Source organism: Podarcis melisellensis (assembly GCF_964234715.1).
Source record: "Podarcis melisellensis genome assembly, chromosome: 5".
In the NCBI taxonomy this organism is placed as follows: domain Eukaryota; kingdom Metazoa; phylum Chordata; class Lepidosauria; order Squamata; family Lacertidae; genus Podarcis; species Podarcis melisellensis.
In genome coordinates this window covers 66,293,803-66,318,793 of record NC_138537.1, presented here as the reverse complement: position 1 = coordinate 66,318,793, position 24,991 = coordinate 66,293,803, and the positions used below count along the sequence as shown (strand labels likewise).

Genomic DNA, 24,991 nt, shown 5'->3' with positions numbered 1-24,991 from the left:
TTTGTGCTTAATAAAGTCTCCTATTCAAGGTGGAGTTTATTTCAGGTCCAGCATATGTCATCAGTAGCAATAATAGCCAGCTATGTAGTGAGTACAGTAATCAATTCATTTTCTTTTCTTGCTACAACAGAAGTTTAACATTTTTGAGCACTCTTGAGTATAGCACGACTTCAGGAACAGCAGGAACTCCTGAAATAAGAGGTTTCTAAATCTGTAAGTTTCAATTTGCTTCATTCTGTTATTTCAGAATGGCACTGAAATTGAACGAAATGCTGCAGTGCTGCATAACTAGCTAAATTTTCAAGCCTTATCAACATACTGTAACATGCTGCCATACAGTTTTCGAGTTCCTTTAAGTAATGGAAAGTTTAGGGCAGCCTTTAAAGCAGGGGTGAGAAACTTGTGGCCCCCCAAAAGACACATGAAAGCATAAGAGCCCCGCTGGCCCATTTAGTCCGGCATCCCGTTCCCACAGTAGCCAACCAGATGTGTAGGGGAAGCCACCAAGCAGGGCATGAGCAGCACAGAACTCTCCCACTTACGTTACCCATCAACTGGTATTCAGAAACATACTATCTCCTATACTTCTATACTAGACGGGGCCCTCTTGCTAGTTCCACCACCCTCCTAAAACTTTTGGTTAGGGGGAGTGGCCCAGGAGAGGGCATTATCCGTGGCATCCCCTAAGCTGTAGGACTCCATCTCCATAGAGATGCATCTGACAAGTTCCTTATACAGTGGTACCTTGGTTTTCGAATGTAATCCATTCCGGAAGACCGTTTGACTTCCAAAACATTCGAAAACCAAGCCGCAAAGGGCGGACTGCAAATTCAATAGAGAAAATTGGGGGGGGGGGGGACTCAGCGGAAGCCATTTGATTTCCGAGGTGCATTCGAAAACGGACGCATTTACTTCTGGGTTTTCGGCGTTTGAAAACCAAAGCGTTTGACTTCCGAGACGTTCAAAAACCAAGGTACCACTGTACAGCTTTTGGCAAATGCTGAAGATTCACCTCTTTACTCTGTCACAACCCACCCTGGGACCTTAGGGTGAAGGGTGGGGAATATATCAAAATAGTGGTGGTGATATACTGAAGGGGTTTGCTGTCAGATTCCAGTTCACGTCAGCTTCATGCTAGTTAGTAGCCAGGGAGGAACTGTTTCCATAAGCCTCTGTAGGGCTACGGGTTTCCTATTCCTGCTTCTCGTGATCAGTTTGCCTTGATGCGGTGCCCCCTGGGAAATTATCATGTTGCTGTATATCAGGGGTAGGGAACCTGGGGCCCTACAGATGTTATTGGACAACAACTCCCATAATTCCTCATCATTGTCTGTGTCAGCTGGGGCTGATGAGAGTTGGGAGCTCAACATCATTCACAGGTTCCTCACCTTGGCTGTGTACAAATTAACCTGTTATTAGGAGGGTGCATCAGCAAGCACACAGGCAGAGTGCCTCCCATAGTCAAGTCCTTGTGCATAATTTAAAGCAAAAATCAAAATAATCTTCGTTTTTACTTTTCATGTTAGACCAGACTTTTTTTCCAGCCCTTGTGAAAATGTGTGGATTACATGTACCTGTCTGTGAGCAAGTAAGCCTCATGAAGTTCCAGCAGGCTTATTGCTGTTATTTAGTCGTTCGACACTTCGTGACCCCATGGACCAGAGCACGCCAGGCTTACTCCAAGGCAAATGGATATAGGATTGCAGCCTCAATTACTGTCATTCAGGTTAAACCTGAAGATGGAGCCTTACATCATGTTGAGGTCCTTAAAAACAGTTTCCATATGCTATGACGTGTGTAGTATGTTTAGATTCCATTACACTTCCTACTTTGAACAAAGCTAGTCATGTGGGTTTGAAGGGCTGATATGGGCAGACCAGAGAGGGCACGCGAAATCTATTACTGAAGAACGTATTTTTCAAAGCACTAAATTATTCAGAACCAAATGGCCATTGCCTTTCAAAATTAGTTTCTAGTGGATCTCATCAAGAGGATAATGAATCTCTAATCATGTGTGACCTTCCGTATGCAAGTGGGTCAGCCAGTACACAAGAAGCCTGTTTACAAAGGTTTCTTTAGTTCAGCCAAAGTTTAGACTAATCTCCTGGGTGAAATGAATGCTGTCATTCTAAAGAATGCTTTTTAGGGCCATAAATGGTGTCTTTATTCCAACATAAATTATTTTGTTTGGGATGGGATGCCATTTACCTATGTTTCAGGTAGACCCATAACCACCCCACTTCTTTTCAGGTGGACATAATTAAGGCCACATAGACACCATAAATTTAAAGCAATGTGATCCCATGAACAGTCATGAGTTTCCCCCAAGAATTCTGGAAACAGTTGTTTGTTTTGGGTGCTGAGAGTTGTTAGGAGACCCCGCTTTTCCTCCCAGAATTACAGTTAGAACTCTAAGCACTCAAAAAAAATAGCTGACAGAATTCTTCAGAGGAAGACCTGGTGCTTTAAATGTATGGTGTGGATGTGGCTTCTGGCTGGCCTACTCTTCTTTTCCGCTTGTTTTGAAACCATCCTGGTTTTTTTTTCCTTCCCCATACTTCCTATTTTAGCATTTTCTGCCATTTGTAAAGGGAAAATCTATGAACTTTTTTGGTGCCTCCAATGTCTTTTAAAACAGGAGGGAAAGAAATTGCACCACGAGAAGATCTCCTACTGCACATATCTGCATCATGTAACATAAAGTGTCTGAAGCCATTGGGAAGACCAGTGTCCTCTGTGCTAGATATCTTGTTAGAAGTTGGCCATTTTTAGCCTTGAGGGCCATACACACCTGAAGTTTGGCGTTTTGAGGCCCCTTGAAAATTCAGTGCAGCTGACACTGCTCTGAGTGGCTCTGAAGCACTATTTGATCAGAGACCAGAGAGGGACTCTGAAAAACTATATTCTGTTTACAGCAAGGATAGAATGGAACTGATTAAAGAGAAACAAGTGATCCTTCCATGAGCTATTTGAAAAGAGCCTGTGTATTTATCATTTACAGAGATAGGCAGTATCTTTGAAGCTTTAAGTAGTAAAACCTTTATCTCAGGAGCCAAAAGTTGCAAGAAAGCATGTTCTAATTCTACATTCTGTTTACTACCTTTGATTTTGATCTATCATTTGGGTTTCATACAAGATAACAACTAAAATATGTTTAGAGTAAGGCAAATACACATAGGAATCTATCCATCCAGTAACTGGAGTTGACAAATTGTAACTCCTTTAAATCTGTATCACCAAAAAATTGCAGGACAGTATGCAAACAATTGTGCAAATTATGTTTCTTGTATCCAGAAGTGGTGTATATGTACAGCAAGTGTTCTGACATCTGCTGCTGTTTGGACATGATTATATATCATTATTTGTTCTTTGAGATTTAAGAGATTTTTGCTCAGCTACTAGTATTCATTGAATAGTAATCCAGAAATGTTGACAGTTTGCAGGAGATAGGTCTATGGTTTTCCTTCAAGCCACTAGAATTACAATTAGCTTTCACATTTAGCCCAAACCATAAATGCATTTTCAAGTTTTTTCATCTTCGTAACAATAATGATTAGAAATGTGCCTTACTTTTAAGAAAGAAAGATTGAAAACCAAAGTTATCAGGAATTCAAAATTATCTAAAAGATCATTGGTTGTACATACTGAGTGCAACTTAAGAGACTGGTAAATGTGGTGGTGGGATTTCTAGTAACGACTGCATGTGTATAAGAAATATAATGTATATTGATTCTTCTCCAGTTTTCCTTTAATACATAGGGCAATAGCATGGCAACCATTGCCAAAACATTTTGAGATCTGTTTTATAAAAATAAGAGAGAAAGAAAAGTATTATTTCGGTTTTATTATGAACAGTTTGCAGGTTAATACATAACTATTATGTAATGTTTTGTTATGAACAGTTTTATTTGACACTATATCAGTTCCTCAGCTCCTGATGTTGCTAAACTCCAGCTTCAGTCAGGTCCAGCCAGCCTGCTCAGTGATCAGGGATGATGAGAACTGTAGTCCAACTACATCTGGAGGCCTGCAGCTTCCCCATCCCTGAATTAAAGCAATAGTGTTTCTTATTTTGCTTGCAACTTTGGATCACAGAAGTGTGTGCTCAGAGACGATTAGCTTCTTCCTTCTAGTGGCGGCTCTTTAAAACATCCTCTGAAGATTGAACCATCTAGAACATGATCATTGAGGCTTGGGAAGCTGCGACCTGGCCAGCTGAAGAAGTATTATTGCCAGTCTCTATGTAAACATAGAAGTGCTTTTGAGAATTGCCACTTGGGATCTGAGCCATCTTGGTTTTGGAGACAGTGGGTGGAGTTGCACATTCTATTGCCACCGTGTGCCTTAAAACCCTGACCACAACCTCATTTCTGCAAAGTTGCATTCATAGGGAATAACAATGAGGACAAGGAAGTGGGTGGCAAGGTCTTTTCTTCCCACCCAGTGACTCGTCACATCTTGGGTTTCAGGTCCATATTGCCATTGTGAGGATATACTGTACCTGAAACCTTATCCGGTGGGTTTTCAGGAGGAAATCAGTAGGTGGGAGAAGGCTTAAGCTGCCCTTCTCCTGCCTGCTGCTTCTCCCTATAAATTATGGCCTCTCAAACAACTCCCCCCCCCCACAACTTTCAGATCTATGTTTCTATTGGTCAGGAACGTCAACTGGGGTGGGAGTGGTTGTGTGAAGGTGTTTCTGTGGAATAATGAAAAAGGGAAAGTTAAGCTCCCCTGCTGCTCTCTGCCATTTTTGCTCTTCAGGTTTCCTCCTTTCAGTGGCACTTTGCTAAGAAGCAGCAGGCAGCCAGAGTTTTAACCATGAGGTAGCAATGGAACATGCCATACAAAAGAATAAAGCAATACTGCTTAGGTAGACTTTGAAAAGTCATTGATAATCCAAGCGATAAATCTCCATTTTAGATGTTCATTACTTTCCTATCAAATGGACTACAGCAATAATTTACCTCTGATAATCCAATACACAAGCTGAATGCTAATAGAAAAGCTTTGCAGATGGTAATATTAAAAATTAAATGTGATCCTCCAGACTCTTCTTTATTTTCCCCCTAGGTGTCATTAAATTCTTTCCCTCATCTGCTGTCTCTCTACTAGTTTAGCCTTAATATAATTGTGAGCATGTCTGCTTCAAGATAAAAAAATGTAAGTCCTAAACAGAACATGAAGAGATCAGTCCAGAGGAACTTAAGTGCTCTTAAAACTGACTAAAACCAGTTGTCCATAAGCATGCAATTAAACGCCTAATCTGGCAATCAATGCACAGTTACTGGGGGGCTGAGTCCCCTTGAATTTAGTGGGATATGTCGTGAGAAAATGTTAAGTCTTCAAAACTGCACCCTGGAAATGGATGGTCTCCCTTTGGCAGCTAGATCAAGCATACAACACAGCAGCTGCCCATTTCACCTTCTGCCCTTCTCCTGCCACATCCACTCTGCAGCACATTTTGAATCCAGCTTTCTACAATGGGAAGCATGGGGTGGAACAAAGGTATCAGAGAAAATGGGTAGGGGAAGCCACAGCTACTTGCATTCCAATTGGTAAATCCAATTGTGTTTTTTTCCCAAGTAACGGTGTATGGGATCGTTGTCTGCCTAGCAAGTCATTTAAAGATTCTGTCTGTGTACACACCAAACATTTAAAGCACATCCCACACACTAAAGAATCCTAGGAAATGTACTGTACTCCTCACAGAGTTATAGTTTCCTGGAACCCTTAACAAACTACAGTTCCCCATTCAGTGGGTTGCAATCTTTCCCTTCTACTGATGGAAGGTGGAATGGGGAAGAAAAGGAATTCCAGATGAAAGACTTCTGTCAACAGAAGCATTGGATGCGACCCAATAGCCAGTGAAGCAATGTGACACTGTTGCTCTCCTGGCTTCTCAACATAGCAGCTGACTGGCACTTCCCGGGAAGGAGGGGGGGTGCTTGGTCCATGGTGGCAGAGCCAGTCTGCCACTCCTGCCACCACAAGGCCAGGTTCCTTGCACCTCACCCCCTCCACAGTAACCCATTGTGTTGGGAAGCCAGGAGAGTGATGGTGTCCCACCAGGGCCACCTCAGCAGCCGCTACTGACCTGTAGCTCCACCATCCAAACTCCCAAGCTGCTTTGAAATTTCTCCTGGTTGGCTCCAGCTTGGAGTAGGTCCATTGAAATCAGTGAGACCTAATTTAGTCATGACTAACTTGTAGAGCCATTAATGTGCCTACTCTAAGTAAGCTAATTCTGGGTCCAACCCTCCATTGGCTTTAAGCTATTCAGTACTGTGATACATGAGATGCTACCAGGAAACTTATTTCTGAGGGGCAGATCCTGTTTTTCAGTATGTTCCATTCCAACCACAGTTCCATCTGAACTACAGATTTGATGGAAGATCTTCCTAGATGTGTCTTGACTTTCTGAAGGGACCCTATGGAAGGTTCCAAGAGCAGTAGATACAAGGGGAAGGCTTTTGAATATCTGACATGTGGCCAGCAGCTTTTAACTACAAATAGATTTCCACCTTTGCTTCTATGTGTTCCGAGGGGGGGGGGGAGAGAGTTATGCATATCTCCTTGGGAGATCTAGGATTAGGATATGGTATCCAGCCCATGTCAAATGAACCTTGCCTTCCTTGGTCAATTTTGGGTTCTCATTTTTATTATTCTGTTGGCAGTAATAATCAAAAGAAACCCGCAGTAATCCAGTACTTAAGATATTTGTGGCCTATTTTCATACTGTTGCCATCATTATCTGTTTTTTTGTATCTTGATCATTATTTCCAATGCATTTGCCAAGAGCCACCTTCATGTTAATGCCTTTGATGCCCTTTTTAAACAAAGGTGAAACAAAGAAAATGTGATTGCCTCCCACAGTCATGGGTCAAATTAAGTCTCAAGGACCTTCTAGACTGGGAACCTGAAGCACAGCAAGGAGAAGTCCTCATAAGGATGCAACATAATCTATAAGCCATGTTATTTGTTTTAGGGTAGTTCTACAGAATTCAATGGGATGTACTGTGAGGCCCATAATGTTCTATTGCAAAGTCTTTACATTTTGAAGAAAATGATATTGGTAAAATGGATATTAATATTTACAACTTGAATAGCTGGATTAATGTCCTATTTTTCTTGTGCTTAATTTCAGGCGTGGATATGCACAGCAAGAGGTAAGACACACCCTATATTTTAGGAAGAAGTTACCATTTACATTTCTTTTCTTCAGCATAGCTTGGATAATTTTTGCATTTTATATTATTTGACTCACTGAACATTTAAACTGCATTATCAATGAGAGTTGAGGATCTGCAGAGCTGCAAGTGGCGTCCACTCAGGGATTTCCAAATACAGCACACCTGGCATCTCCTCGGTACCTGTTTTGTGAAATGCCTTTCCAAATTCTGTAATTATATTTTTAAAAAGTAGTTTTTGCATGAATGCTTGCCTAGTGTCTGAGCATTAGAAGTTGGAGCGTTTCATGAATAGGGCCTGCACAAAGCATTGTGCATAAGAATATATGAAAGCCTCTCTCCCATTTGTTGTTCAAAACCCAGTTGGACTGGCAGTTGTGAGATAAATGAGCTCAGGGAGCTAGAACCAGAACTTGCCAGAACAGTGTGCTGGCACCTCTCAGCTGGGCCCCAGAAGTGGGAGGAGAGACCTGACCCGCCTCAGCAAAGTCCCCCTGCACGTCTGGCTCGCAAGGAGACCCTCCTGAGAGCACAAAGATGAAATCCCTTACAGACTCCAGAGAGGGTGTCCTCATGAGCTGGATGTACATCTGGGCTTTATTGAGGCTCTTCAGCCCCTCAGCTAACAGCTGATATATGGGAAATCCATATGATATGTGAGCTGGAGTGGCATGGGCAGGGGGCTTGTTAAGTTGCTCAGCTGAGGCATGGAAAGGCGCCCTTCGCCTCAGTTGAGCACCCTCAACAAACCTCTGGCTGGTGAGAAGACCCTCTTTGGGCTCAGGTGGGTATTCTAAGGGAGGTACATTCTGGCACCTTTTTCGCTAGAAAAAAAGCACTGGCTAGAACTGCTACAATAAACATTTTCTACTTGAGAACAGATTTCCCAGATCAAAATACACATTTAGCTTCAGTTATATATAGATAGACGACACCAAAGTATGTTAATTGTAACTTTTCCCTCCAGAAATAACTCTTCATGTGAGTTTTGAAGAGGAAATCTGTAAATTATACATGTGGCCCTGTCTGGTCTTTGACCACAATAAAGACTGATTGATTGATTGATTGATTGATTGATTGATTGATTGATTGATTGTTACATGTGGTCACTCTTCAAAACTAACTCAGGACTCAGGAATCTGTTCAGAATAAGTATAAATGTCTTGGAAGAAGATGACAATATTGACAACTGTAGGAACCAGTTCCCTAGAGTAAAGAACATCTATGGCCTGTTGGGACCTTTGCCAAATCACAGGGCAGTGAAGCTGAATTTAATACATGTGGATCTGAAGTGGCTTTGCCCTTTTGCCTTGAGAAAATCCATCATTAGAGTAGAACTAAATTAGCTCTGAGCAATATTTTGGCCATTAGAGTCATAAGCAAAACTACTGTTGTCGTGCTGGTTTAAAGGTTACCTCATAACCCTTCAACCTCAAAATAAATTACTTGCATTTTCTGTTATATCTTTCTCATCAACCTGTTTCTGTTTCCAATTTTCTTTGTCAGCAACAGCAATTGCTGAGGCCGTCCCTTCTCAGACCAGAGGTACAATTTTCTCACTTTCTTCTAGAACTTTGGGAGCACTCATATAGAATACCTTCTGACACACAATTATACATTTGGCACTTCCTTATCATTAACACTGAAGGAGAAAACAAGTTTTTAAATTTGTTTTTCAGTGTATTTATCCTGACAAGTTATTTGGCAATACTGTGATATTTTCATGCACCTGAGCCTGCTGACTTCAGTTGTGTGATTTTAAAGTTGACATATTTCTATAGCTTCTCTGCTGTTACTCAAACTGTCCCAAGATCCTTTTTGTCCCAAATAACTCAATTAACTGCAGTGTTATAAGCTATACTCAAGAAGCTGAATGATAATTACAAGCACCCTTTATGCTCTAATAATCTTAAGAACTTTCATTAGCAGCATGAACGATACCCTCAATTCTTTGTAAAGTATGTTGATAAGTGATTGTGCTTTAGTTATGAAATGCAAGACTTGGTTTAGAGGTTCAGGCCATAGTATCATCCTCCACGTGAGGAAAGCCAGAATTATATCTTGCACAAGGCAATGCAGAACACATAAAAGCAGAAGGAAGAAGGCAGCCCTTGATCTAGTAGTGATTTGCAGAAGACTGGCAAGGATTTTTGACTCTCAATTATTTAACAATGGCAAAAACAAAATGCCTTTCTCACTGCTGGAATAAATATATCCTGGGGATAAACCAGGAGGAAGAATTTTTTGTGTAGAAGGATTCTAGTATTCCAAAAAAAACTTTCTGACCTAAAATTCTTTAATTTTACATGTATGCCTTTTGCACCAAATTTTGGCTAGTAGACTTTGAGGTTCTAGTAAAAATGCCAACATAGATCCCTCAAGCTTGAAGTTTGCACATCTCGACATACTCACATTCTCACATGCTTGATCCTTCTTTGGGTTTCAAAAGGAAGAGGGACCATGTCTTGGAAGCAAGTGGTGCATGCATCATATGTATTTATGCCAACTCAACAATCCACGTGGTGTCAGATTTGCACATCTTCAAGGCTTGATCCTGGGCTCCCCAACCATGAAAAAGATGTTACTTCAGTACAGGCCCAACTGCTTTTAGCAGAATGAACTAGGATACCAGCCATAGATACTGCCCAGCAGAGCACGTTGTAACAACTCATGGCTATTATAGTGAAACAATATGGATGTGATTCAGGAGATATTAATGTCATGAGCTGTATCAGCCTTTTCCCCCCTGTTGGTATGTCCTTTGGTAATCCATGATGATTGCTTGTTGTTCTTGCTGCAACGTAAGCTGTGCATGATTGACCATAACATCCCTCCAAGCAAGTTTGATAGAGAGTTTTGTTACTGCCTCCCCATATTTAATGTCTCCAACTGTTAAAATTTGTTTCAAAGAAAAACACTCTACTTCACACTATTTTTATAAGTTTAGTTTCCAAGCAACTTGAAATATGTCTGCTTAGCTCAGGAGTGGGGGACTGGTGGCCCCCCTACTCCTCCAGATGTTGTTGGACTCGAACCCTCATTAGCTGCAGCCAGCATCATTGATGGTCAGGGAGTTGTAGTCAAACAATGTCTGACTGCAGATTCTCTTACCCCTTCCTTAGATGCATGTAAAATACTTGCAGTGACTATTCATTACTAACGATCAATGTTAGGATATTTATCATCATAACTTAAAACAAACACTACTGTGAACAGGCACTGTGTTTTACATTGACTAAGCTTTAGCATGGGACGCGGGTGGCGCTGTGGGTAAAAGCCTCAGTGCCTAGGACTTGCCGATCGAAAGGTTGGCGGTTCGAATCCCCGCGGCGGGGTGCGCTCCCGTTGCTCGGTCCCAGCGCCTGCCAACCTAGCAGTTCGAAAGCACCCCGGGGTGCAAGTAGATAAATAGGGACCGCTTACTGGCGGGAAGGTAAACGCCGTTCCCGTGTGCTGCGCTGGCTCGCCAGATGCAGCTTTGTCACGCTGGCCACGTGACCCGGAAGTGTCTCCGGACAGCGCTGGCCCCCGGCCTCTTAAGTGAGATGGGTGCACAACCCTAGAGTCAGACACGACTGGCCCGTATGGACAGGGGTACCTTTACCTTTACCTTTTTAAGCTTTAGGATAATTATCACCATGGCGTTTCATTTCATTTCTCTCAGACTGCTAACTTCCCCCTGACCTCTTTACACTCCTACCAGAGAACACAGGAGAACACTTCATGCAACTGTTGAAGTGCATTCTTGTTCAGACAAATGCATGTATTCATGACTTACAATGGTTTATCCAAGTACACTATAGTGAATAAAAATAAAGAAATTGTACAATAATTATTTAACAACTGTATGGTAGTTGTGTAATTTATATCATGGGAATAAGAGTACTGAGAATGAATTCTCCCTCTTTGGCTCAAGAGTATGTTTTTAGCAGTGATATAAAACGAAGTTGGGGGCAGGAAAGCAAAACTTGACATTTATTTTATTTTTTTTAGAAATATGATACCACATTCAGGATGATCCCATCATGTCAGAGAAAATAGTTTGTAAAGAAAGTACAATAACAAAATATTGTTCTTTCAGCTTTAGTCAGATTCTGTCAACTGGATCCTCTTGAAAGTTGAAATAGACGTAGGCATATTCCAAAAATGTGTCTGAAGCTCCCATTGCCCTTGCCTCAGCCCCACTGCTGGCTGAGAATTCTGAAGAGCACCACAGAAGAATATTTTATGTCTCCCACATCTGAGCACTGGCACTAAAGGGAGAAAAACCCCTGGGATTATTATTTGTATTATTATTCCAGTGCCAAAGGTTGAGGATAAAAAGGACCCAGCAACTTTTATCTTTTTGTCTGTGCTCATACCCTTCTCACACATGAACTCAGGGCTCTTTAAGATCTATGGGTTTGTGTATTCCTACTGAGCTTTCTTTTTCTCTTTTTCTTGGTATTGTGACAAACAGGAACTTTCTATGGAATCTGGAATTGATCCTGGCCAAGAGTACTATGGGCAAGATTACTACAGTTATGAACATGGGTATTATTCATTCTGCATTTTCTATACCACTTCACAACTTTACATGCTAACCAGAGCAAGAATCGAATGGAATGCTTTAGGCATGGCCAAGCAGTTTTTACACTAGATTTCTTTACACTAGATTTATTTGTCGCTGCTTCCAAGGACAGGGCCAAGTACAGTATAAAATAGTATTCTAGTCTCCCATTGTGACAAGAGATGGGGGAGAAATTTGATTCAGTTCACCGTTAAAGTCAAACCAGCCTAAGCTGTGTTTTCCAAAACAATTGGCTGAAACACAACAATACTTCGAAATCTGCACTTCTCTGAATTTTGAAATGTTGTTCTCTGGATAATTAATATGTTCAGTAATGCATATGCAAGGCAAAGTGCATATATTGATGCAGATAATATAGAAAAACACATTATATTAGTGGAAATTGCTTCGCAAAATGTATATTAAGAAAGATTGCATACAACAATGTGTATTTTAGGAGAAGTTTGCATTAAAGTTTGCCAGTCTGGGCTCCTTCAAGAGGAAGGGCAAAATATAAATTTAATGGATGGATGGATGGATGGATAGATAGATGATAGATAGATAGATAGATAGATAGATAGATGATAGATAGATAGATAGATAGATAGATAGATAGATAGATAGATGATAGATAGATGATAGATGATAGATAGATAGATAGATAGATTAGATAGATAGATGATAGATAGATAGATAGATAGATAGATAGATAGATAGATAGATAGATGATAGATAGATAGATAGATAGATATAGATGATAGATAGATAGATGATAGATAGATAGATAGATGATAGATAGATAGATAGATGATAGAGATAGATAGATATAGATAGATAGATAGATGATAGATAGATAGATGATAGATAGATAGATAGATAGATAGATAGATAGATAGATGATAGATAGATAGATAGATAGATAGATAGATAGATAGATAGATAGATAGATGATATATTGATATAGATAGATGATAGATAGCTGCTTAATTTTCACGAGAACCTCTTTTTAAAAAAATGCAAACTGATGTGAAAATGAAAAGAACTGAACTTGTAAACAGAATAACAGGAAACCAAGAGAAACCAAAATTGACTGATTCACCCATCCTTTGTTGTGACTGACAGTAGTGTCAGAGTGATGGCTACATTACCTACACATGTGTATCTTCCGTGGGCTTCATAGCAGTTTTGTTGTGACCCCCCCCCCTGACATTTTCCCCTAGTTCCTCAAAATAGCTGTACAAGAATAAGACTGAGGTAGGAAAACAAAAGGGCAATTTTTTATTTTAAAAAATTGTATGTATATGTGTGTGTGTGTGTCCCTCTTTCCTCACTGCCACCAGGAAGATACCATATATAAGATACAGTTTGCTATAAAACTATAGGAGGCCAAAGGCAGGTGACAAGAGTACTCACTTTTTTAAAAAAAGGAATCAAGCAAGCTAAGGATGAGTGCTCTTGCATGTATTTGTGAGTATACACAACCAACATGGATACAAACATAGAGGATGTCTGTACCTGGCTTTTCCCCCAGGTACGAATTGCCTCAATACGGAAGTCGTCGCCGATTGCTGTCTCCTTCTGGAATGTATGATGAGTATGGCGAAGTGGTCGTGGAAAGCGATGGCGGCTACTATTATAGCCCACAGGGACCTACAGCAGAAGCAGACGTAGGTTTATTCGTTTATTTATTTTTTCCAGTTCCAAATGTATTGACCTTTTGCAAATATATCAAAGCTCCTAACAGGACATGTGGACATTTGGTAAACAATTTTTCGGTTCTGACAGGGTCAGCGTCAATTCTGAGGTAAGCGAATGGAAGGACATTTGTGGAAGGAAAGCTTTGCATTCACTTCTTCTCCTCCAAAGCCACTTGCCCTTCTAATAAACTTATCTGGGGTGACTTCCTAATCACTGTGGCATGGAAGTGAGGCTGCTGAGGGAGGTGGCAGCTGCTCCAAGCCAAGCAGATTTCTGTCCAAACACAGCCAAGCAGTGTTCTCCACCCCAGACCGCATTGTGTTACCATCTTCAGTATTTGAATTTTTGTGAATCAAAAATTTGAGTTGTGGGAAAGAGTGATAGCATAGTACAGGGTTTCCCAAATGTGGGTCTCCAGCTGTTTTGGGACTACAACTCCAAGACCGGTGGTCAGGGTAGATGGAAATTGTAGTCCAAAAACAGCCCTGCCATAGTAGATATGTTTTAAAATATATCTTATAATTATACGTGGCAGCCTATGCATGGGTGCCGGCTCCTTGGGGCCAAGGCACTTTGGAGGCCCCCCCATGTTTTTTGTGAGGGTGCTGGGCCCCCTCAATGTTCAGAGGGCGTTCAGCTCTGCCCCTGGCTCATTGCAACGTTGCATGATGTCACGCTTGTGACTTCAGGACATCACGAGAAGGCACACGTGTGATGTCAGGACGTCACGTCAGCCCCCCCCCCCAATCATCTTGAGAAGCTGGTGCTTATGAGAATACAGTGAGTGAAGGGTCATATGTCTCTTATCTTCACCTTCCATATCCCACTTGTCAAGTGGATGACATAGACCAGGGTGGAGAAAACCTGTGGATTGGTCATGCCATGACCATTGGCCATGCCAACTGGGGCTGATGGGAGTTGGAATCCAACAGCATCTGGAAAGCTACATTTCCCTGGCCCTGATTTAGAGCTCCCTCTGCTGTCGCCTGCCTCTGGGATAGTAGACAGATGTAGAGCAGGGGTCAGCAAACATTTTCAGCAGGGGGCCAGTCCACTGTCCCTCAGACCTTGGGGGGGGGGCAGACTATATTTTGGAAAAAAATATGAACGAATTCCTATGCCCCACAAATAACCCAGAGATGCATTTTAAATAAAAGGACACATTCTACTCATTGAAAAACACGCTGATTCCTGGCACTATTTAGAAGGTGATTGGGCCGGATCCAGCCCCCCGGGCCTTAGTTTGCCTACCCATGATGTAGAGGATTGAGAGGAAGGAAGTGTACTCTCTGCATCTTCAGAGACATTCCTCCTTGTGGGCACTATAAAACTGAGACCAATCTTGTAGCATGACCAAAGCCCTAATAATATGTTATCAAGCCTGATCTGCTGCTGAAAAATAGCAACCTTGTCCTTGGACTCCACCCCACAGAAGTAAACTATGCAAATGCTGGTCACCAAAATCATGTCAGCAAGAGCACGTCGTTATTTACTGTACTGCGGCTGGTATTGGTGAGTGGTTAGTAAACGCACAATCTAGGCAATTCACACGATCTGTCGTGTACATTGCAGCTGCAATCTGGTGACAAGCTGTACAGCATCTGTAATATATGCCTAGAACTGAACTGAAATATCTCAGAAGGCATTTTCCTGAGAAAATGCCTGAAATGTTTCTTTTTTGCAGTATTTTATTCGCAGTATTCTTTGGTGGAAGCTGCCATCCCAGCCCCCAGGGGCCTCAGGGGAACTCTAGTTCTGGAGCATTGCAAGGATGCAAAAGGGTGGCCAGGAAATACCTTAGGGGAAAAAAGGGGGAGTGTCTGTGCCTCCGCCAATAAATATGATAGAGAAATTCAAGAGGCCACTTGTTTAGGGCTCTAGATGGTTCTATATGGCGGAGCAGAGGGGGAAAGAGAGAGTTTTAAAACGGTTTCTTTGACATCTATTCATTTTCAGCGCTGCAGCATCATCTAGTGGCTAAAGTGATAAAGTGCATTTTATTACAATTGTGGTTTTAAATTATCATATAACTAGTGCATATCTAAAAGCCTTTGGTACAGGCAACAATCAAAAAGGTCTGGTGTAAACATATGCAGAAGTTTCAAGTTACTGTGCCATAGAATTGTCTTCTGCCTCCACTGCAAGCCGTACGGAGATCTCCCGCCCCCGCCCCCCAAAAAAAGACTTGGCCTATGACTTTCACAACTACTTTAGTTTCATTGTTCCTTAGATATTACCAGTGGTGATGTTAAAAACAAGTCTAATCCATGTACTTATTTTGCTTCTTCCCCTCTCCCTTGCAATTAACTTTTCATTTCTTCCTGCCGCAAAGCATTTTAGGGCAACATGTTTTCAAGCCAGCCAGCTTTCTAAAATTATAACTAAGCTCCATTTCTTATGATTTGCAGAGGACAAGTCCTGGTGCAGTTGTTCCCAGAAGAGCTGTAAGTCAGAGGCCAGGGCCTCCAGTAGCTATTAGTGCAGTAGGTGACGTGGCGGCTATAAAGTCAGGCCCCAGCCAGGGAAGGAAGAAACTCAAAGCAGTGATGCAGCTGAGCCGAATAGCAGTTAGTGCCCCCAAGCCAGGAACCACCACAGAGGCAACACCATCTCCTTGGAAGAAGGCAAAGATCTTCCCAATGATGCTGCAGAAAGTGAAAGGGAAAGATGCAGATTACGCAGAGCTGGAGGCAGCAGCTCGCCAAGCGGAAGGAGAAGACAGCATGGTTATCAAGGGAAGCTATTTCCAGAAATCAGCTGGTGACGTGATATCGACAAAGAAGGTTGGCCGTGCCTTGAAGCGCACCTCCAAGAAACTCCGCGAGCGTGGCACATCAGAGGAAGTGAGTGAATCGGACTCGAAGTCAGGGATTTCAATCAGCGTCACGGCGGAAAGCGAGTCTGAAGTGAGCGACTACGGCAGGAAGAAAAGGAGAAGGACGTCGTCGTCTTCAAGTGAGTCGTCGTCGTCTGCAAGCAGCACCTCTGCCTCTGATAAAGACTACTTGACAGTGACGCTAGACCAAGACGAAACCACTGAAAGCACAGTGGACTCTGATGAAGAGCATTCAGATTCATCCGGGTCCAGTTCAAGTAGCAGCAGCTCCGAAGACGAAACCTCCGATTCTCAGAGCAAAGCGTCCGAAGATACAGAGTCCAAGATGTCATCATCGTTGCAGAGCTCCGTCAGCAGCGAAGTTACTGCCAGGACAAAAAAAAGCAGGAGCTCCAAGTCCAGTCTCAAGAACCGGTCATCTACAGGAGGAAGTGAATTAGATGACACCATAGAAGAACTATCAGAAGAAGAAGAAGAGCCACCATCAGCTATAGAAGAGGAGTCAGATGACATTGAAACCTCTAGTAAACAGAGAGGGGGCAGTGATGACGAAATTGACCCAGAGGAGGACAGTGAGGCAGAGAGAGGTACTAGCAAGAGCTCAGCGACTCCAACAGATTCTGAAGATGTCCCCAAAAGGGAGAGGATTCGGAAGAAAGGGCCCACAAGGATTGCAGATACTGCTGAGTCAGAAAATCCCAGTGACTCTACATCTTTTTAGAACACAGGAGGTGGAACAAGAGGTAGACAGTGTGCAGTGAGGTGTGGTTTTGGTTTGCTGTGCTCTCTCTGTGTTGCTTTTTTAGGAGGGAGGGAGCATTATGCAAGTCTCAGACACAGTTTGGGAACCAGCCAGTAGCCAGCCTGCCACTCTCTTCCATTAAAAAAAATGTTTTGCAGAAGAGTTAAGGGCTCCTAGCTGAACAGCTTCATGAACTTGAATACACACTAATAGGACTGCACAGGGGCTAAAATAATAAGAATAATTAAAAACAGGATGGCTTGTCCAGATTACAACAACCTTGACAACAAAACTTTTATTACTGATTGATTGATGGGTTGGTTGATTGATTGATCAGGTTGAGTCCAGACGTGATTCTTGATTTCTCAGCATTTCCTGATCCTTAGTAGAAGGCAAACTCCTGTGAATGGGGTTGTGTTTGAAGTGGTGTGAGCTGCTATGAACATTCTTCCTCTGGTGCTTGTGCTGTGAGATGGTTCATTTACTCAGAAAAGCTGAAGCTGCAGTAATCAAGCAAACAGCCAGCGTGTGTGAATTAGCGGTTTCTTTAAATATTGGGGGAGAGGGGTAGATATGTCTATTTCTACCACTGTGTGATTTGCATTTTCTAAAGATGTCTCTGTGCCTTAGAAATCAAATTGCTATATTATATATATATATATATAAACCTTTTCACTGAAGAACTATTTGCATAAATTCTATGCCTACCCAAATTGCTTATAGCTAGTTTCGTTATTTAGCATGGAAACTACTTATTAACTAGATAGATTATTTTTCATTAAATTTACATGGTTAGTGCTCAGATTGGGAGGCCAATTATGAAGATAATTAATAATTATATTGAATCTGTTGCAATTATATTTGGCTGGTTTATTCCAAAGTTTTGGTTTGTGTACTGTAATTCGATTAATGTAAACGAGCAAATCCTTACACGCATTGGATTTTCATGCTAGCGAGACATCATGTGGGGATAAGCATGGTTTCATGTGGTATTCCCCATCCCCTTTAATTGCAACATCCACATGGTTACACTTGCTTCAGAAACTAAGATTGTCAAGCTGTAAAATACCACTGCTTTCGTGCAGTGATCTCCTTGAAGCAGAAATGTCAAGTGCTCTTCATGAGCTGATATTACAATACAATATTTCAAGTGATTAATTCTAGGAGGAAGTGATAATGATTTTCCAAATATGTACCCTATTGGCATATTGTACATACCCTGTTGATCTCTAAGGCTAGTTCATCTATCTGCTTGTGTTTATGGTGTGAAAACTTTGGGAGTTTGGTTATGTCTGACAGAGACAGTTATCATGAATATAACTCTATGTAAGTTCAGTATCTGATCATGGAGGTAAGCATATCAAGAGATAAGATGTCATTTGTAATCTACTGCCTCAGCTGAATGTATTTCAGAGAGAACTAAACCTCAGGCTTTCAGAGAGAGTCCCAGGAAAAGTCACCCATATTTTCTGCAGCTTGGGCTCACTGGTTGGCTTATGGGGTCAAACGGATCAGCCTGAAGATGACATCACACCATTTCCTGGGAAGATACCTCAGTGTGTTTCATTTCCCAAGTCTTTCCAATATAGAGAATCCACTCCTGCCAACACTAATAGAAATGCAAAACCAAGCATGTTAACTTGAAAACACCTTCAGTTCATTATACAAATGGTGTCAGGGAACAGAGATTCTAGAGCAGCCTTCCCCAACTCCTAATCTTGTTGGACTGCAACTCCCATCAACCCCACCTAACACAGCCAATATTCAAGCATGATGGGAGTTGTAGTCCAGTGACGTCTGGGGGGGAACTAGACAAAGGCAGTTCAGAAGTGCTTTGTAATCACTGGCCACCACAGAAATCAAAATCTAGATTCTACTTGCTTCCTCCCTTCCAGGTCATGAATAAAGTGTTTTCCTGCATGTGTCCAGTGAGAGATGAGAGATGTTTATAAGACTTGTTGCTTCACACATTCCTCCCCCCTCTGTTTTATTATAGATATTAATGTAAATAGCCTCTACTTCATTTCTGAAACAAAAATATCCATATTGAGGCATTCCTTGTTTTAATCTCAATACACAGTGGTTAACAAGTCATTCAGCATATTTTAGTGCAGTTACCGTAAATTGATTTTTTAAAAGGAAATTGTTCACTTACCTAATTTTGTTTTCTAGTGGAAGCAACGGAGCTGCCAGTGCTATGCATTAAAAAAAACCTACACTATAAAATAATTGATTTCTCTCTCTCTTTGTCATCACTCAGTGGGCGAGGAAAAAAAGGATCAAGCTGGTTGTTGATCCCGAGTATGAGACCAGCTCCACTGGAGAGGACAGTGCCCCAGAAAGCCAGAGGAATCGTCTCAGCAACCCCAACATTCAAACCAATATCAACGGGAACATCTACATTGCCCAAAATGGCTCGGTTATTCGAACCCGGCGCAGTTGCCTCTCAAACAATTTAAAGGTCACATCCCCTGTGAGGCTGGGGAAACATTTCAAGAAACTTGATAAGTTGGCAGTGACACACGAGGAGAACGTCCCACTCAACACGTTTTCAACGGGGGCATCATCTAGTGACAAACTGAACACAAGACCGTGTAGTGTTTCCTTTGCATCCTCCGCTATAGACGCTGATAACACAGGAACAAAGTCAGGGGGCAACAGGTTGAAAAGCACAGAAGAGCAGGAGTCCATTGTTGACAACGAGGATGTCAAGGAGCCTTTGGAATTACCCAGCGATCACACGCAGTCAGACGACGACGAACTGTGGATGGGTCCGTGGAACAACCTTCACATACCAATGACAAAACTGTGACCTCTCTTTTTCATTTTAATTTTTACTCCCATTTATAACAAAAAGTAGGCTTTTTATCGTCACCGAGGAAAACCGTATGAACTTTGTTATCGTGCACATAAGTTGTATACTTTGAACAAAATGCTTTAAAGTAAAAAGGGGGTGAGGGGTGGGGGGAAAATCCAGAGAATTTGCACTCACATTTGTACCAATTAATTGTTCTTCCCAACAACTCTTTTTGACAGGCTCCGAATTCACTGAACAAATATCATTAAAATGGACTAGTCTTGTTGGCTCTGGAGTTATTGTTTAATAATCATCAAACCGCTACTTAAATGCACAGAAATTGATTGATCACGTTGATTGTAGCTGAGAAGGCAACCATCACACACTTGTTTGATGTGTCGGTAAAGCACATAGAAGCTTTAACCACCAGTCACTGCTGTTTCAGATTTTACCCTGCTGATAATCCTACACCCCTGATCTAAATTATTTTCAGGCTGTGAATTGGCCGCTCATGGATGATAAATTCAGTGATTATACACTGCATAAAGGTGGCCTGTGTTGTGCGACCCCTTCTTGTGAAGGTTGAGCTTTTATTTGAATGAAACAAACTATGAAGAAAATCACTAGCTGCCTTGGGAAACAGGTTTTATTTTTATTTTATTTTTTTAAAAAATGTGCCTTATTTCTAATAAGAATGTATCCAACAATGTAGCAATTTGCTCTCACTATGTCTTCCTCAAAAAATTAGAAGAGCCATTGACCAGTATGCTCCCTCCCTCCAAATGACTTAAATCAAATATTGTTTGAAACTAGCATGTTGACTCTCTGAAGATCCTTTTCATGTCTTAGATAACTTATGCAGCTCATCTCTGTATCCCTTCTGATCTGTAACATCTTTTACACACTATGGGCAGCAGTATTAGATAATGTACATGTACTCAAAGTTCTTCCATTCATCATTCCAGGTGCGTTTCTCCACTTATTATCGCTATTGTTAATGCTAAAGTTTGCACAGGAAGCTCCCGTTACAGGTCACTTCACATGACAGAGTTGGTGTGATGGGAATGAAGGTTGAGGTTTGCTTCACACTGTCAGCGCATAGTTCATTTGCAGGAATCCTAAAAGGCTGAGTGGTGCCAAGTTAGCAATCAGTATGGGGAGCCAGAAAGCCAATGAGCTCCAGAACCTTCCAGTCTCTTTGCATGACGCACCATTGGGCAGATCCACACCTTACACTTAAAAGCTCGTCCAACACATGTTTACTGCACACATGTTTCCCCCAAAGAGTCCTAGGAACTGTAGTTTCCCCCTCACTGAGTTATCATTCCCAGACATCTTAACAAACTACAGTTCCCAGGATTCTTGGGGAAAACGTGTGCAGTAGATGTATATTGGATGTGCTTAAAATGGGTGGTGTGGGTCAGCGCTTACTTGTCTGTGTGTCTGACATGTCTGGTTCTGCCCTGGTCCCATTACTTAGCTTCACCCGGGGGGGGGGGGTCAATATTTTTTTTTCAAAAAGAAAAATAAAAAGTTAACAAGCCTACTGACTGGTGGATGTACTCAATGTGACTTGACTTTTTTTTTTTAGCCGAGCAGATTCTTGAGCAATTTTATGATACCATCGGCACATACAAAAAAAAACATGCACAGATCTATTCAACTTGAATTCTTGAAAGTGTCCGCCCAGTTTAGATATGTGATGTGACCCTTAAGAAGCTACTTCTTCCTGAGGTCCTGCTTCATCATCTTGTTGAAATGAAGCCTTGCTTCTAAATAGACCACTTTGCAAATGGGCATACGGAGACTTTAGCGTGTTAGAAGTGGACCAAGTGTATCAAACTGATCACCATAATGCACTCTCTCATTTAACTGCTTTGGATGCTGCAGGCTATAGCCAATGGTGTTGTTGCCTTAATGGAAAACTCTTCTGCTTGCACCTAATTGTCACTGACCCCCCTCTACCTACTCCAGAATTCCACATATCCCTTTCTGTTAAAGAGAGTCTCCCTATCTCTCTCTCTCTCTCTCTCTCTCTCTCTCTCTCTCACACACACACACACACACACACACACACACACAAATAAAAACGCACTCATCAGATAGCAGTTCCGGCACCTCTCAGGTGGGCACCATTGTCATTATAAGAGAACATGGGACATATTTATGGTGAGTTCCGGCACCTCTTTTTCTAGAAAAATAGCACTGAATAACACATTTATAAAGAAGGGGGAAAGTTAGAGAAAGTGGGGGACACCCAACAGCTCACATTAAAAAACACACAGCTTTAGCTCAGTCTTTAGGAACAGCTTTTCAGGAAGCAAAAGTAGTTGGAAATTAACTTGCGAAGCAAAGCACCCATTGGATACAACCTATCACATTTACAGCACAACATGCTGCACAATACAGCTGGTGGACAGTCTTAAAAATATATCCCATTCACAAGAGCTGTTAAATATGCAAAGGGAACAATCCAGATCTCATGGCATTATAAATTAGAAACATTTCTAATTATTTCTAGGTTAAATCAGCATAACTTTGCTAAAGCCAATGGAGCTTTGTAAATTTACAACTGCTGGGGAGCTTCCATAATGGAATTCTTAAGCTATAAAACTGTTCTAAGTGAAACATGAATCAGGCCCCTGGTATCAGCAATATACTCATTATATAATGCAATAACCTTTGTAGATGCATAGAATGGAAGATTAAAGATGGTGCAAAATCATTTACAGCAGGGATGTTGGTGATAATTAATCTTGAGGGTTTTTTTTAAAAGAAATATCTATCTTTTCTGGTAAAGCTGTTTCCCTTCTCATGCATCCGTTTTTGTTTGTGTCTACAGCTTTTATGATTAATCAATAATTTCTTTACCTTATGGCAACAGCGGCCAGAATTAAAATGAGAATGACGCAGGCACTTGAATGATGTCAAGAGACACAGAAGGTAATCAGGCGATGAACTCAGATCCATTTATTTTCAGCTACAGCTTGTCTTTGGGCTAAAGAATGCAAGACAGATTCCAGGCCAAAAGGATTCCACCACGAATTCCACAAGGCCAATGAACACTGAACCTTTAATAAGCTTAGCATACATAAAAATGACCTGTCAGGGACAAAAAGGTCTGGGCACATCAAAGAAATGTTTGTTTGCATAAAGTTAAACCATGATATATTACCCCGGGGGAAAACTGGTTATAATGATATTTTGACATTTCCCTTACAGCTCTGGCCTGCTTTGCTGGAGCCCAATCAAATGTGACTGCTATACTGAGCCAGTGATCCCCCTTTCACACTTTTAAGAGGGTATTTCTGCATACAACCCATATAATTAGATTGGCAGAAAAGGTCTGCAGATTAACTTGTGCTTGCATAACACGTTGCACATGTGGAAACACTCATTTGAGTGATGCAACATCCTCCCAAACACATTATTACCCACATCTTAATGCAGCAGCAGTAGCAGCATCAAGGCAGAGCAGTAATTTTTTTTGCTAGATTCAATCCAGCACCTGTGCAACCTAAGAAGGGGGAAAGCCTTTATCCTTGACCAGTCCTGTGACCATTTGTGTGAGTTTTAATCCAGGGCTTAATTTAAGCCCAGATCTACCAGAGCTTTGCTTTAAAATCTCCTGAACAGGTGAAGCAATAATAAATGCCTTGCATTCAGGTGAGAGGGCATTCAAACAAGGGAAGAACCACCCTTCACTCTTTCAGTTCCACTGCCCACTTCATGGCCAATATTTCATGTAAATTCCACAACAAAAATAAGACATTTCATTAAGCAAACAAACAAACCTAAATATAGGTACTACTTGTGTCCCATTAAATTGGCTAGGGAACTGAATCTGCCCCACAGCCAGAACTAGAACTGAGCCACCCTCCCTGAGCTACTATTAACAGCTGGGCAGGGACATCCACCTGAATCACCCACCAGGTGATTCAACTTGAATAATCAGGAGCACATTCTAAGTGCACTCCTCTTTCTTCCCTTGCAGCCCCAGCTTTAATTTAAGCAAGGACTGCAAAGGAATGTATCGGGCTCCTGAATTCTAGTGGTGTTTTGCACCACAGCAGATACCATTTCTTCAGCCTCTTTCACCCAGCACCTCCACTGGACTTTATCTTCACCCCACGGCTTGCAGATTTGGTAATGTACTCCTTCTCTGTTGTTTCTTGTCTGGCTTTGAATGTGCCTCCTCCATGATTTAGTCTTCTTTAGCAAAGGGTCCACAAATACATTTACCAGGTTGCCACTGGTGATCTGTACCTCTCCACCCCCACCTTGTAATAGCAATGAACGACCAACCTTCCCAACTGTGGAGGAAAGCAGAGGTTTATTCTCTCCAGCCCAGTTGTGCAGTGTCTTGAGCTCCGTGTAAGGTCTCATGATTCTGATTACCTTCCCTAAAGGCAGGACAGGGCCAAGGTGAAAACTGTTGGAAAATTACATTCTGCCTTAAGGAGCAGACATGGGATTGTTACGTGTCTGTTTACATTCCAGCACAGCTTGCTGGGAACTTCCATTCTGTGTATAGCTTTTGCTTCTGCCAGTTATGAAGGCCAGCCAAGATTGGTTGGCCACTACCACCACCTTGGTTCCATTTTGTCTTCAACTCTTATCAAGAGAGATGTGCTTTTGATGTGGAGATTATGTTCCTATGTTTCCGCAGGGGGGCTGTGTACCATCTTCTGATGAGACTGAAAATTGTGGGGAAAGGAAACCCATTTACAGCCCCTCCAACTGAGTTTTCTTGGATGTCTGAAGTTATAATGATATCCATCGTAAACCCACTCTTAATCAAGCATTTAGGTCACTATTACTGCCTCATTGAACATATTTTGATGGAGTACTGAAACTGGGATAAAGGATACAGATTGGAAAGAATTATATTTTGTATTCAGAGCATAGAATGGTAAAGGAATATGCACAGAACTGTGTGCCTCATGTGCATTTTAGAGCACAAAATAATGAAGCAGAAGCTTGTGGAGAGCTTTGGCAAAGATATATGAGGGCTGCTCCCACAAAGCAACAGTCTGTTAATTACTGATCAGTGTGATAAAGTGTGTTTGAGTTCTGTCCTGCAAACAGCACAGCATCCTTCTCTACAGGTGTAAGTTAATCTCATCCCTTAAGCATCATGAATTATGATTTATTGAATTTTTTTTAAAAAAAACACTTGCTA

The 24,991-nt window shown here is 41.6% G+C and overlaps 1 protein-coding gene across 17 annotated transcripts in view; it reads left to right on the top strand.

Moving 5' to 3' along the window:
- The window catches only part of PCDH15 (protocadherin related 15), a gene marked incomplete at its 3' end in the record, with an annotated part of 626,354 nt that extends 606,259 nt beyond the window's left edge, over positions 1 to 20,095 (top strand). For 16 of the 17 annotated variants that reach the window (XM_081912931.1, XM_081912944.1, XM_081912932.1 and 13 more), the window contains 5 exons: positions 7,145 to 7,166; positions 8,694 to 8,732; positions 11,647 to 11,720; positions 13,268 to 13,403; positions 19,273 to 20,095. In XM_081912931.1, the coding sequence (XP_081769057.1) occupies positions 7,145 to 7,166; positions 8,694 to 8,732; positions 11,647 to 11,720; positions 13,268 to 13,403; positions 19,273 to 19,824 (823 nt within the window). The remainder of the gene's footprint in view (positions 1 to 7,144; positions 7,167 to 8,693; positions 8,733 to 11,646; positions 11,721 to 13,267; positions 13,404 to 19,272) is intronic. The other variant, XM_081912937.1, reaches the window with a different exon arrangement.
- Positions 20,096 to 24,991: the final 4,896 nt, after the last annotated feature.